This window comes from Ranitomeya imitator, chromosome 4 (assembly GCF_032444005.1).
Source record: "Ranitomeya imitator isolate aRanImi1 chromosome 4, aRanImi1.pri, whole genome shotgun sequence".
NCBI lineage: Eukaryota > Metazoa > Chordata > Amphibia > Anura > Dendrobatidae > Ranitomeya > Ranitomeya imitator.
The window spans coordinates 431,141,815-431,156,546 of record NC_091285.1 but is presented as its reverse complement, the minus strand read 5'-3'; the positions used below and the strand labels follow the sequence as shown (position 1 = coordinate 431,156,546).

General features: G+C 40.2%; 1 protein-coding gene and 1 long non-coding RNA gene across 2 annotated transcripts in view; one reads left to right on the top strand and one right to left on the bottom strand.

Annotated features, from left to right (window-relative positions):
* Positions 1 to 573: 573 nt before the first annotated feature.
* Positions 574 to 14,732, bottom strand: part of LOC138674170 (uncharacterized) — a 22,454-nt gene continuing 8,295 nt past the window's right edge. The window contains exon 3 of the long non-coding RNA XR_011320514.1: positions 574 to 862. This is a non-coding gene — a long non-coding RNA (uncharacterized lncRNA). The remainder of the gene's footprint in view (positions 863 to 14,732) is intronic.
* The window catches only part of NMB (neuromedin B), a 16,257-nt gene continuing 15,134 nt past the window's right edge, over positions 13,610 to 14,732 (top strand). The window contains exon 1 of the mRNA XM_069762084.1: positions 13,610 to 13,851. Coding sequence (XP_069618185.1) covers positions 13,689 to 13,851 — 163 coding nt within the window. The 5' untranslated portion in view covers positions 13,610 to 13,688. The remainder of the gene's footprint in view (positions 13,852 to 14,732) is intronic.

Genomic DNA, 14,732 nt, shown 5'->3' with positions numbered 1-14,732 from the left:
GTCATAATGAACGGTATGGAGCATCTATTTTTATTTTTGATATTTACCAGTAGCTGCTGCATTTCCTACCCTAGGCTTATACTCGAATCAATAAGTTTTCCCAGTTTTTTGTGGCAAAATTAGGGGGGTCGGCTTATACTCGGGTCGGCTTATACTCGAGTATATACGGTAAATTCGGTTACTTGCGTTTTTCGATGCGTTTTTAACACGTGTTTTTATCGCTTTTTTGGGTCTGTTTGCTGTGTCATGCTTTAAATAAAGCTGATTTGTGTTTGACACTTCCTCTTTTTTTGCTTTAACAAAACTTTATTGACATAATGATGCATTAAAGCCGTGAAAATGCACTAAAACCACACATGCATTTTTTACCTGTGGATTTTCTGCATCTCATGTACAGTGCCTTGCGAAAGTATTCTACTCCCTGGAACTTTTCAACCTTTTCCCACATATCATGCTTCAAACATAAAGATACCAAATGTAAATTTTTGGTGAAGAATCAAGAACAAGTGGAACACAATTGTGAAGTTGAATGAAATTTATTGATTATTTTAAATTTTGGGGGAAATTCAAAAACTAAAAAGTGGGGCGTGCAATATTATTCGGCCCCTTTAACTTAACACTTTGTTGATTACAACTGCAAGTCGCTTGTGGTATGTCTATCAGTTTTGAACATCGAGAGACTGAAATTCTTGCCCATTCTTCCTTGGCAAACAGCTCGAGCTCAGTGAGGTTTGATGGAGATCGTTTGTGAACAGCAGTTTTCAGCTCTTTCAACAGATTCTCGATTTAATTGAGGTCATCAAGAGAATGCCAAGAGTGTGCAAAGCAGTCATCAAAGCAAAAGGTGGATACTTTGAAGAACCTGGAATATAAGACATATTTTCAGTTGTTTCACACTTTTTTGTTAAGTATATAATTCCACAAGTGTTAATTCATAGTTTTGATGCCTTCAGTGTGAAGTTACAATTTTCACAGTCATGAAAATACAGAAAAATCTTTAAATGAGAAGGTGTGTCCAAACTTTTGGTCTGTACTGTATATATATATATATATATACACATATATATATATATATATATATATATATATATACTGTATATGTATGTATTCTATCTGTACATATCTATTCTATCTTTTCTATTCTTAACATGTCAGTGTGATTTTGCTCGCATGGTGCGAGTGCTGTGCAATTTTTTTCTCGCACCCATTGTCTTACATTGGCAAGTTTCGTCCGAGATACGCAGCATGCTGCAATTTTTTTCCGATTTCGGCTGAGAAAAAAATCGCAAATGAGATGTCACCCACTGAATAACATTGTCCGAGTGCAATCCGATTTTTTTATTGGATTGCACTGGTCCGTTTTTCTCGCAAGTGAGCATGAGCCCTTAGTTAGGCATAAATGGATTTTTCTGCAACATTTTAACATTCTTTTCATAAATACTAATCTGAAAATGTGTCAGATGTATCATTAAAATATGCCTTCTCCAAATGACTCTCTACTGCATTTGTTAGGAGTCGAGTTCCCGCCGCTGCACAGGGGGAATCTCGATCTGTGTCTGCTGCAGTCTCCCATTCTGCATCGGCCGCAGTGGAGCCTGCTCAGCGGAGATGTCGGTCCCAGCGTCTCATTGGATCTGATACTGTGCAAAGGGTTACTGCTGCCTCTCCAGGCTCTGCTATTGTACCCTGCACTGGTCTGCGGCGATCAGGCTTTTCTGGGACTAAGTCCTGATTTGCACAAACTGAGCATGCCCAGGGTAAGATCTCTCAGTGGAGGTCTAGGGTCACATGCTCAGGTACTGCAGCAAATTCCATTGGTCCTCCAGGAAGGTCCTGTACATGCTGCAGCTATAAAAAGTTTGCATAACCGCATGGCCATGCGCTAGTGTCAATTTCTGTATGAGCTCAGGGCCAGTGTGGTCGTGTTTGTATGCAGTCAGGGACCCGGCTGAAATAAGCCCCTAGAATGCTGGCACCTCCGGCGAGGAGTTTAGTGTGTGTGTGTATTCAGGGACCCGGCTGAAATAAGCCCCTAGAATGCTGGCACCTCCGGCGAGGAGTTTCATGTGAGTGGATTCAGGGCTGGCGTATAGCCATTAGAATTCTGTCTCCACCGGCGAGGAGCTGCGTATTTGCATTTGACTGCATGTCCACTAACTGCTCTACTAAGTAGCTGTGTTCCTCTGTGAGCTAAACAGGGCACAGCGTTCTCTTTTCTAACAGACTCTGTGAAGTAACAGAGTTTGTTTATAGTACTATATTATACCGCCATACTTAGCAGCAGGTTCTTTTCTGCACAGTGGATCCCGGGTTGCGAACGTACCTACTACTATTAATAAATATATATATTCGGTGCGTTCCGCCAACCCTAACAACATTCATGTCTATGTAATTCTTAGGTTTTGATCATAGACAATTATTAAAATGTAATAGTGGGGAATGATGATAATATAGTATTCAAAGTGTGAACCTAATCTGATGCCATTTACATGAAAGAATATATAAAATGTATTTATCTTAGCTAATTGAAGACTGGTAACTAGAGAAGACCGATTCAAAACAACTCAAACTGTGTGTCAATTTGTGTAACAGAAGATTGCATCAGCCAGGGAAGACCTACATGACCTCAGGTGCAACCGCATGCACTTCCCATAATGCAATGCAGCTATCACATCACTTGGTATAGGAGAGCCAATCATATCATAGCCTGTATAAAAGCCCAGGCAGGAAACACAGCAGCCATGTTGATGTTAGGGTAATAGTGAGATGATGTCAGAGCTTACAGGTCATCAATAGAGATAGGAAGAGAAAGCCCAATTGGACAAATACTTCAAGCAATAATGTGTTGCACAACTGCAGCAGTAAAGAAAAAAGTGTAGTAGTCTGCAAATAATACAGAGATTCAAGTGTTTGCAATTTTGTGCAATCCTTTTTGCAAAAGGGGATATTTTGTTAAAAAAAAACATGAAAATTCCCCAAAATCCAAATATTTCACAATGAATGTCTACCTCACAAAGTTGGCATGTTGCAAGCAATTATTTTTTACTCATCTCTTTTAGTGCTCAAATTTTATAGCAGTACATGCCATGTCAATACAGTGCCCTGTTGCAGATGATGGATTTTGGATATGCACCTACCTATGCATTTTTTATACATAATTTTTGGTAAGAGTGTTCAATTTTTGTTAGATACACACCTGTTTTACTAGTCCAATTTGACAATAATAATTGCCATACCTCCTGTCACATTTTGCTTTTTGTACATCTACCTAGCTAGTATTTTTTGTTAAATCCATTTGGGAAAGGGTTTAATGACTCAGTTTAAAGTGAAAAGTCCCATACTATGGCTGTATGCAAATTGCCTCTTCAGCTAAAAAGAACATGTAAACTCTATAGCGCCACCTGTTGGAAGTAGCGATCCTACAGGTCACAATCAACCCTTTAACAAGTCGTGCAATATGACTTAGGATAAAAGCCAAATCAGTATCTTAATTCGCAGACACGGTGTTTCGGGCTGTTGGCCCTCGTCAGTGCAAAGCATGAGAACTAATTTGGCTAGATGAGAGGCTCTGGACTGGGGTCTAAGGGGTAGCGTTTCTCCTTATGGAGAGTGACATACCAGCTATGGCTTGTCAAGGTAAGGAGGCTTATTACATTATTTTGCACATTAAATTTCCCTGAGGAGCTTTGCACAGCGAATAAGCCTCCATACCTTGACAAGCCAGAGCTGGTATGTCACTCTCCATACTAAGGCTGAGAATTTTGGAGCCCCTGGCAGCATCAAAATGGAGGACAATTTTATATTACAGGATGATTTATGTAAACTAGAAGCTTGGGCTGATAAATGGCAAATGAGCTTTAATGGAGATAAATGTAAGGTCATGCACTTGGGTAGAAGTAATAAGATGTATAACTATGTGCTTAATTCTAAAATTCTGGGCAAAACCATCAATGAAAAAGACCTGGGTGTATGGGTGGATGACAAACTCATATTTAGTGGCCAGTGTCAGGCAGTTGCTACAAAGGCAAATAAAATAATGGGATGCATTAAAAGAGGCATAGATGCTCATGAGGAGAACATAATTTTACCTGTATACAAGTCACTAGTTCGACCACCCTTAGAATACTGTGCACAGTTCTGGTCTCCGGTGTATAAGAAAGACATAGCTGAACTGGAGCGGGTGCAGAGAAGAGCGACCAAGGTTATTAGAGGACTGGGGGGTCTGCAATACCAAGATAGGTTATTACACTTGGGGCTATTTAGTTTGGAAAAACGAAGACTAAGGGGTGATCTTATGTTAATGTATAAATATGTGAGGGGACAGTACAAAGACCTTTCTGATGATCTTTTTAATCATAGACCTGAGACAGGGACAAGGGGGCATCCTCTACGTCTGGATGAAAAAAGGTTTAAGCATAATAACAGACGCGGATTCTTTACTGTAAGAGTAGTGAGACTATGGAACTCTCTGCCGTATGATGTTGTAATGAGTGATTCATTACTTAAATTTAAGAGGGGACTGGATGCCCTTCTTGAAAAGTATAATGTTACAGGGTATATACACTAGATTCCTTGATAGGGCGTTGATCCAGGGAACTAGTCTGATTGCTGTATGTGGAGTCGGGAAGGAATTTTTTCCCCAATGTGAAGCTTACTCTTTGCCACATGGGTTTTTTTTGCCTTCCTCTGGATCAACATGTTAGGGCATGTTAGGTTAGGCTATGGGTTGAACTAGATGGACTTAAAGTCTTCCTTCAACTTTAATAACTATGTAAAATCATCACCACCACCACCACTGGCATCAGCTGTCCAGGCAGTAATATCGGCAAATGCAGCTCTCAACTAGCCTACTTTACCTCAAACATGCATTTTAGAAAACGGAAGGCGATATGGAATACATGCCACATTACTCATCTAAGTCACATCAGAATGATATTACCTCTGCCAGCAGCACAGTCAGATTGATTCAGTCTTCTGAAAATAAAGATCTTCCTAATCTCAAATTACTAAATGGGATAATTTTTGGACTGTTTTTATTTTAAGAACGTAAATAACCTCTTCAGAGAGAAAGAGAACAGGAACACTAATATGGCACATTGGAAGTAGCAGTCCTATAAGTCAATATCAATCCTATAAAGAGCCTTGCCACATGACTTTCACTGAGAAGCCAATTCAGAAACTTCTGCAGAAGTGTAAAAAAAATAGAAAAGTCTGTTAGTCCACTGTGGGATGTTGGTTACTACCTTGTTACCATCCTTTTCTATTGTGAGGTCAAGTCCTAAGAGACATCAGAGTGTTACTCACATTTTTTTAAGGAAATTAGATGATTTGTAGTATTGTAATTTACGACAAATCGACTTGCGGTTAATCAAATTTTTATTAAAAATTTGTAGAACCTGGCAAATTTTTAAATAATCGATTATCTCCACTGGCAACCTTTTGTTGTGTTCTGCAGCTAATAACATAAAGAGGAAAAATAATGCAGAAAACAAATGAATGTGAATTATTATAGCAATGTGTAATATAATTCTATAGTTTCTATTATATATTCTAGAATGTATAATATATTAATAATATAAACCTATAAACCAATGGCAATTTTGTAAACAAAATCCTGTTATACTGTAACAATATCTGTGTTAATTTATTCATGTGTATGTAATACCATTATAACTATATATTGTCTGTTCTACACCATCTGTCCACATTTTCATGGTAACATCTGCAAGTTATATAAATGCACCGTTTACCTCTATTTATTTCACCAGTTCTGTTTCATTTGCCATTATATGTATTGTTTTAGCTGTTAAAATAGTGTGTGGAATTACAGTGCTAACTATAAAGTACAGTGGGGCAAAAAAGTATTTAGTCAGTCAGCAATAGTGCAAGTTCCACCACTTAAAAAGATGAGAGGCGTCTGTAATTTACATCATAGGTAGACCTCAACTATGGGAGACAAACTGAGAAAAAAAAATCCAGAAAATCACATTGTCTGTTTTTTTTAACATTTTATTTGCATATTATGGTGGAAAATAAGTATTTGGTCAGAAACAAAATTTCATCTCAATACTTTGTAATATATCCTTTGTTGGCAATGACAGAGGTCAAACGTTTTCTGTAAGTCTTCACAAGGTTGCCACACACTGTTGTTGGTATGTTGGCCCATTCCTCCATGCAGATCTCCTCTAGAGCAGTGATGTTTTTGGCTTTTCGCTTGGCAACACGGACTTTCAACTACCTCCAAAGGTTTTCTATAGGGTTGAGATCTGGAGACTGGCTGGGCCACTCCAGGACCTTGAAATGCTTCTTACGAAGCCACTCCTTCGTTGCCCTGGCGCTGTGCTTTGGATCATTGTCATGTTGAAAGACCCAGCCACGTTTCATCTTCAATGCCCTTGCTGATGGAAGGAGGTTTGCACTCAAAATCTCACGATACATGGCCCCATTCATTCTTTCATGTACCCGGATCAGTCGTCCTGGCCCCTTTGCAGAAAAACAGCCCCAAAGCATGATGTTTCCACCACCATGCTTTACAGTAGGTATGGTGTTTGATGGATGCAACTCAGTATTCTTTTTCCTCCAAACACGACAAGTTGTGTTTCTACCAAACAGTTCCAGTTTGGTTTCATTGGCGCTATAATAATAAATAATAATAATAATAATAATCAGACCATAGGACATTCTCCCAAAACTCCTCTGGATCATCCAAATGCTCTCTAGCAAACTTCAGACGGGCCCGGACATGTACTGGCTTAAGCAGTGGGACACGTCTGGCACTGCAGGATCTGAGTCCATGGTGGCGTAGTGTGTTACTTATGGTAGGCCTTGTTACATTGGTTCCAGCTCTCTGCAGTTCATTCACTAGGTCCCCCCGCGTGGTTCTGGGATTTTTGCTCACCGTTCTTGTGATCATTCTGACCCCACGGGGTGGGATTTTGCGTGGAGCCCCAGATCGAGGGAGATTATCAGTGGTCTTGTATGTCTTCCATTTTCTAATTATTGCTCCCACTGTTGATTTCTTCACTCCAAGCTGGTTGGCTATTGCAGATTCAGTCTTCCCAGCCTGGTGCAGGGCTACAATTTTGTTTCTGGTGTCCTTTGACAGCTCTTTGGTCTTCACCATAGTGGAGTTTGGAGTCAGACTGTTTGAGGGTGTGCACAGGTGTCTTTTTATACTGATAACAAGTTTAAACAGGTGCCATTACTACAGGTAATGAGTGGAGGAAAGAGGAGACTCTTAAAGAAGAAGTTACAGGTCTGTGAGAGCCAGAAATCTTGATTGTTTGTTTCTGACCAAATACTTATTTTCCACCATAATATGCAAATAAATTGTTAAAAAAACAGACAATGTGATTTTCTGGATTTTTTTCTCTCAGTTTATCTCCCATAGTTGAGGTCTACCTATGATGTAAATTACAGACGCCTCTCATCTTTTTAAGTGGTGGAACTTGCACTATTGCTGACTGACTAAATACTTTTTTGCCCCACTGTATATGTCACTGATGATCTAATTACATTATGAAAGATTATGCTACAACATTATTTGTTTCAATGTCACACTGCACGATTATCATTATTGCATTTAAGCTGCACGATAATCACGAACAACTGGCTAATAGAAATGCTCATTTCACGATCTTCATGTAGTGCAAACAGGCTTCTGATCCCCTGATGCAAATAGCTCATCCCTTGGGTGAAATTATTTCTTGGTTTGAGTAAAAGATCATTGTTCGCTGCAGCATATCTTCCTGTGTAAACAGGACATGCTGTTGAGAATGATGGCAGCCTAGGCGCACTGGACAATTTTTTCCTGACTATTCAGTTTGCATGTGGTGCACAGTTGGTTTGCTGTTATGAACAGGTGATTCAGAACCACAATGGACCTAGTGGTTAAGAGCACACAAAGTGACCTGATAGTTACTAACATAGGACGAGCTCTGAGACGTGGGAACTCTGCTGACCGCAATCCCTAATCCTATCATACCACACTAGAGGTAGCCGTGGATTGCGCCTAACGCTCCCTATGCAACTCGGCACAGCCTGAGAAACTAACTAGCCCTGAAGATAGAAAAATAAGCCTACCTTGCCTCAGAGAAATTCCCCAAAGGAAAAGGCAGCCCCCCACATGTAATGACTGTGAGTTAAGATGAAAATACAAACACAGAGATGAAATAGATTTTAGCAAAGTGAGGCCCGACTTACTGAATAGACCGAGGATAGGAAAGATAGCTTTGCGGTCAACACAAAAACCTACAAACAACCACGCAGAGGGGGCAAAAAGACCCTCCGCACCGACTAACGGTACGGAGGTGCTCCCTCTGCGTCTCAGAGCTTCCAGCAAGCAAGAAAAACCAATATAGCAAGCTGGACAGAAAATATAGCAAACAAAAGTAACACAAGCAGAACTTAGCTTATGCAGGGCAGACAGGCCACAAGAACGATCCAGGAGAGAGCCAGACCAAAACTGGAACATTGACTGGAGGCCAGGAACAAAGAACTAGGTGGAGTTAAATAGAGCAGCACCTAACGACTTAGCCTCGCACCTGAGGAAGGAAACTCAGAAGCCGCAGCCCCACTCACATCCACCAGCGGAAGCTCATAGACAGAACCAGCCGAAGTACCACTCATGACCACAGGAGGGAGCTTGATCACAGAATTCACAACAGTTTGCCCAAACAGGCCATTAAACAACCACCTACAGGTAAACACCTGATCACCCGATGAAGGAGCAAAATGTGTATAGTGCTGTGTAAACAGGACTGGTGCTACTGAGAACAATGGCAGCCTATGCGCACTGGACAATCTTTTCCTGACTATTCAGTTTGCATGTGGTGCACAGTTGGTTTGTCCAATCAGGCCATTAAACAACCACCTACAGGTAAACAGGCTGCTGATCACCCGATGAAGGAGCAAAATGTGTATAGTGCTGTGTAAACAGGACTGATGCTACTGAGAACAATGGCAGCCTATGGCCACTGAACCAGCTACTACAGATCATTCAGGTCGCATTGGTGCAGCAGTGTGCCTGTGTGCATAGGCAATTAAATGACCACCAATCAGCAAACAAGTCGGCAGTTGATAGGTATAAATGCAGCTTAAGGGCTTGTTCACACAATGTGTTTTTGCTGCATTTTTTTCTGCATTTTTTTCCCCCGCATGGTAAACAGTGCTTTATAGTACCAGCAAAGTAAATGAGGTTTCTAAAACCTCATGCACATCCTGCTTATTTTTTACTTGCAGATTTGAACCATCAAAGTGTTTTTTCAATTCTACAGCCTGTCAAATCTTTCAGCATTTTAGCAGCATTTTTCATTTATTCAGTTGAATGGGAAGAAAATGCAAGTAAAAAACACATCAAAACCACATTTTTTTTCATACATATTTTAACCCCTTTGCTCCAAAGCCTGTTTTCACCTTCCTGACCGGGCCAATTTTTACAATTCTGACCACTGTCACTTTATGAGGTAATAACTTAAATGGATCCCACTGAATCTGAGAGTGTTTTCTCATGACATATTGTACTTCATGATAGTGGTAAAAAAAAATTTCATACGACTTGCATATATTTGTGAAAAAAACCAGAAATTTGGTGAAAATGTACTAAATTTTCAAACTTTTAATTTGTATGCCCTTAAATCAGAGAGTCATATCACACAAAATAGTTAATAAAGCCCACTTTACTTTACAATTTTTAAAATGTAAGGAAGTTATAAGGGTTAAAAGTTGACCAGCGATTTCTCATTTTTACAACTAAATTTGCAAAACCATTTTTTAGGGACCACCTCACATTTGAAGTGACTTTGAGGGGTCTATATGACAGAAAATACCCAAAAGTGATACCATTCTAAAAACCGCACCCCTCAAGGTGCTCAAAACCACATTCGTGAAGTTTATTAACCCTTCAGGTGCTTCACAGAAATTTTTGGAATGTGGAAGGAAAAAATAAACATTTACTTTTGTTTCACAAAAAAAATTCCTTTAGACCTAATTTTTTTTTACTTTCGCAAGGAAGTATCAGGAGAAAATGGACCATAGAATTTGCTGTGCAATTTCTCCTGAGAATGCCAATACCCTTTACGTGGGGGAACTCTATTGTTGGGGCACACGGCAGGGCTTGGAAGGGAAGGAGCACCATTTCACTTTTTGAATGTAAAATTTGCTGGAATAATTAGCGGCCGCCATGTCATGTTTGAAGAACCCCTGATGTGCCTAAACAGTGGGAACCCCCACAAGTGACACCATTTTGGAAACTAGACCCCTTATGGAACTTATCTAGATGTGTATTGAGCAGCTTGAACCCACAGGTGCTTCACAGAAGTTTATAACGTAGAGTAAAGAAATAAAAAAAATCAATATTTTTCCAGATTAACCTTTTTTAGCTCCAAATTTTGCATTTTCATAAGGGTAACAATGCAATTTCTCCTGAGTATGCAGATACCCAATATGTGGAGGAAAACCACTGTTTGGGTGCATGGCAGGGCTTGGAAGGAGCGCCATTTGACTTTTTGACTGTAAAATTTACTGGAATAATTATCGGATGCCATGTCGTGTTTGGAGAACCCCTGATGTGCCTAAACAGTGGAAACCCCCCAAGTGACACCATTTTGGAAACTAGATCCCTTAGTGAAGTTATCTAGATTTGTATTGGGCACCTTGAACCCACAGGTTATAACATTAAGCCGAGAAAATAAAAAAAAAAATCACATTTTCCACGCAAAAATCTTTTTTAGCTCCAAATGTTGTATTTTCACAAGGGGAACAAGAGAAAACGGACCCCAAAACTTGTTTTGCAATTTCTCCTGAGTACACCGATACACCATATGTGGTCAAAAATTACTTTTGAGGCACAGTGCAAAGCTCAGAAGAGAAGTAGTGCCACATTACAGTGCAGATTTTGCTGCACTGGTTTGAGGGTGCCATGTCACATTGGCAGAGCCCCTGAGGTGCCAGAAGAGCAGAACCCCTCATAAGTGACCCAATTTTACAAACTAAACCTCTCAATTAATTCATCTTTGTACCATTAGGCAGTGTAGACAAAAATAATTTACATTTTTACCACCAAACCACCAAAATTGTTAGCCTCAAATTTTACATTTTCATACTGGGAAAACAGTAAAAATGGCCTAAAATTTTATTTGTCTCACAATTTCTGCTGAATATAGAAATACCCCAGGAAACCTGTTGTTACAGTGATGTTGCCTTCCTTTCGAGGAGGGTGATGTCATGCCTGAAAGCAAGGAAGGTACACATACATGCAACATGTTCCGATTCCAGGCCAGAAGGGGGAGCGATGAACCCGGTTTCAGAGGAGCTTCCCCAGGTATATATATTCTGGCTTGGAGGAGTTAGTTAGTTGGTCCAGGGGGACCAAGGCAGTTGGTAGCAGACAGAGAGGAGAGAGAGAAGGAGAGAGCTGGGGCCATGCAGCCACGTGTGGTGCTGCAGCTCCAGGACAGAGAAGAGAAGCAGACGGGTTGCATGGATAGCAAGTGCCGGAGGGGAGAAGCACAAGAACACTAAGGAGATGGAGGGGAGTTGCAATTGGTCTCCCTCCCAGCCCGTCAATTAGGACATGCATCCGTAAATTAGGTGGTCTCTCATCACTACAGACAGCGGCATCAGAGGGGTTAAATGCCTGCGATCAGTGCTATCACGAGTCGTTGGCGTTGCTGGGATCGATCAGCTCTCAAGCAGAGCACTGAGCGTGCGTCACGCATATGATGCACCGTACCTGTACTGCGGTTTGCGGGAATGCAGCTCTCGTAAAGCAGTACATGTATGGTGCATGTCGGGAAGGGGTTAAGCAGCGTATTCCTTGCCAACACTCAGGGTTTTGGTGCAGAAAAATATATTGCAAATACTTAATGTGTGCACATACTCTTAGGCCATGTTCATACTATCAGTATTTGGTCAGTAGTTCACATCAGTATGTGTAAGCCAAAACCAAGAGTAAATGATAAATCTAGAAGTGGTGATGTGTTTCTATTATACTTTTCCTCTGATTGTTCCTCTCCTGATTATGATTTACAAATCCTGATGTAAAATGCTGACCAAGAACTGAACGTAGCATTAAAGTGAGTTTACAATATTACCTTATCATAGAGAATGAATTGAGTAATACATTAAATCAGGTATAAACATCTTTAGTTACAGGATGCCCTATTGTTTAGGAAAGTTGAATTAGTTGCAAATAGGTTTAAAGAAGCTCTCATGGCAGTTTTCATAAATACTTAGATGTACTATGAAAAAATTATGTTAGCTCAATGTTTATTAGAATTCACCATTCCTCTACTATACAGAAATGTATTGGAATAAGTGGATGTCCCATATTACAGGTCTAGTTTCAGTACTGAGTGGACTGTGTCAATCACACATTTCAGGGATGAATAATAAAAAAATAGCACAACACAGATTTCTAGTATTTGAAAAATAGACATGTCAGGGAAGTTGGCAAGTTCTGCGGACGTGGTTTGCCAACCTCTAGGTAAGCTTATTTATTACAGCCTGTAAACTTGATCAGATGTGCGCAGGGAGGATTTGATGCAGATGAAATTCTGAAGTTCAAAATTCCCATAGTATAAAAAAAAATGTCTTTTAGAAAGTAGTACAAAACCATATTCTAAACCACTGAACCACAATAATTACCGTATCTCACAACCTAAAAGACTTACATTTGTTCAACAGCAGGAGTGAAACTTTAGAATAAAAGTGAAAATTGACAAATATTAAATTACAGCAGTGTATCAAAACTACGGCTTTCTAAAACAAACATCATCAGGGTTTTGCATACATGATATATACGGGTGGTGGATAACTGATTCTTTAAATAAATGTGCTGAAATGTAAAACTGATAATTCTCAGATACAGGTTGACCAACATTAAATGTTTAATTCAAAAACATCCAGCATGCTCTAAAATTAGAATATAAAGTATAGTGTTCTTCACGAGTCCCTGACAATGTTGCTTTGGTCACTAGACGTTCTTCGTACAACCTGCTTTAGCTGTAATGATATGTGACCGCTGCAGCCAATTACTGGCTGCACTGGTGATGCTGTGGACCACCTCTGCAGGCAGTGATTAGCTGCAGCTGTGACATGCCTGCCCAGCTAAAAGTGGAGTTTCGGAGTAAGCACAGCATTGTGCGAGAAACGCAATGTGGAGTATAGTTTTTTTCTTTTGAGCGCATGCTGGATGGTTTTTTGAAAAAAAGAAATTCAGATGGAGAAGCTCATTAATAATTTTTTTTTAATGTTGAGTTGAGTATAACAAATTGCAATTGTCAGTGATATTTATCTTAGAAACACAATTTCTAGTATTTATAATTATTAATATCAATATTGTTAGAATCCCACACATGATTCTATGTGCACACTGGTTTACGGCTCTGCTGGCACTGTAGGGGTTACGCTATGTTTTCATGCATCCGTCGCAGTTCACCAGCTGCGCCTGTTGCATGATATCCTATTTCTTTCACACATATTACGTATTAACTTCCACCTGCGCACTATAAGCAAAGTGCCACCAAGGCCAGTGGAAATGGTTAAATTCTGCAAACACGTGCGTTACTCCTCACAAGCCTGCTGCCCCCTCCCAGAGAACCTTATATAAAGTGACTGAGGGTAGAGAAGAGAGATCAGAGCACACATCCCTCAGACTCGCACAGCCCCACACTAGGCACAGCACAGACATGTCTGCAGTTCCTCTCACTAGGATCCTGCCCATCGGGTTCCTTGCTCACCTACTTCTCTTCTCTTTCGTCTCACTCACTGTCTGCGTGGAGTTCACCGAAGAAACCGGCAAACTAGGCAAAATCAACGTACTTCAGAGAGGAGGCAACCAGTGGGCAATCGGTAAGGAGAACTTTTACACTTTGCACTCACGAAACGGCCAACGCTAGGTTATAGGGTTAGTACCAGGTACCCCGGCACCATGCAAGACATTGGTCTTACCATTTATTTACTCTTCTCAACAGCTAATATCAAAGAGAAGTAAAATTAATATTATCTTGGCACTGAAGCTAAACCCTAAATGTAAAGACAGGCAAATGACTTGACAACAAGGACCCTTGCAATGGCCACGATGACCTTTACAATGGCCGTTTAAGAATATGGTGCCATATCCAGACAGTGACATGTATCATACATGAAAAGAGTCATCTTGGCGTGTACTCATAGGGACGGATTGCCACTTACGATTTCAGAGGGGAAGTATTCAGTGGCATCAAATGGTCCTAATAACACATAGCTAAAAGGTCAACGTCTTCCGAAAGAGTCAGCGACATGTTTCACGGGGTGATAATGCAGTAACGACATAATATGGAGTAATACTATTACTGAAGAAAAGTGATGAAGAAAAGGAAATCATGATGTAAAGGAAATGTAAGATGAACTATATGCTTGATTGGTAGTAATCTGTGATACATAAAGTCATACTACATGATTTATGAGGACGGAACGGGTTGTATTCTTTGTAATCCTCATGCATAAATGCCCAGAATAATTGAGACGTGTGCTGCACCCTGGGGGGAGGTATAGAGGCATAGCGAGAAGCAAAGGCTTCATTTGGCAGCACCGATCCTACTGTCAACTCGGTGGCCATTGTCGGAAGACGATCATTAACGATCTGACAGTAAAGACCATCGGTAAAGATAATCAAGTCTATTGTAATAAAACTGACATTCTAATGATAGGGACAAGTATAGACTCTCTTGGCAGCTACTGATAAATACTAC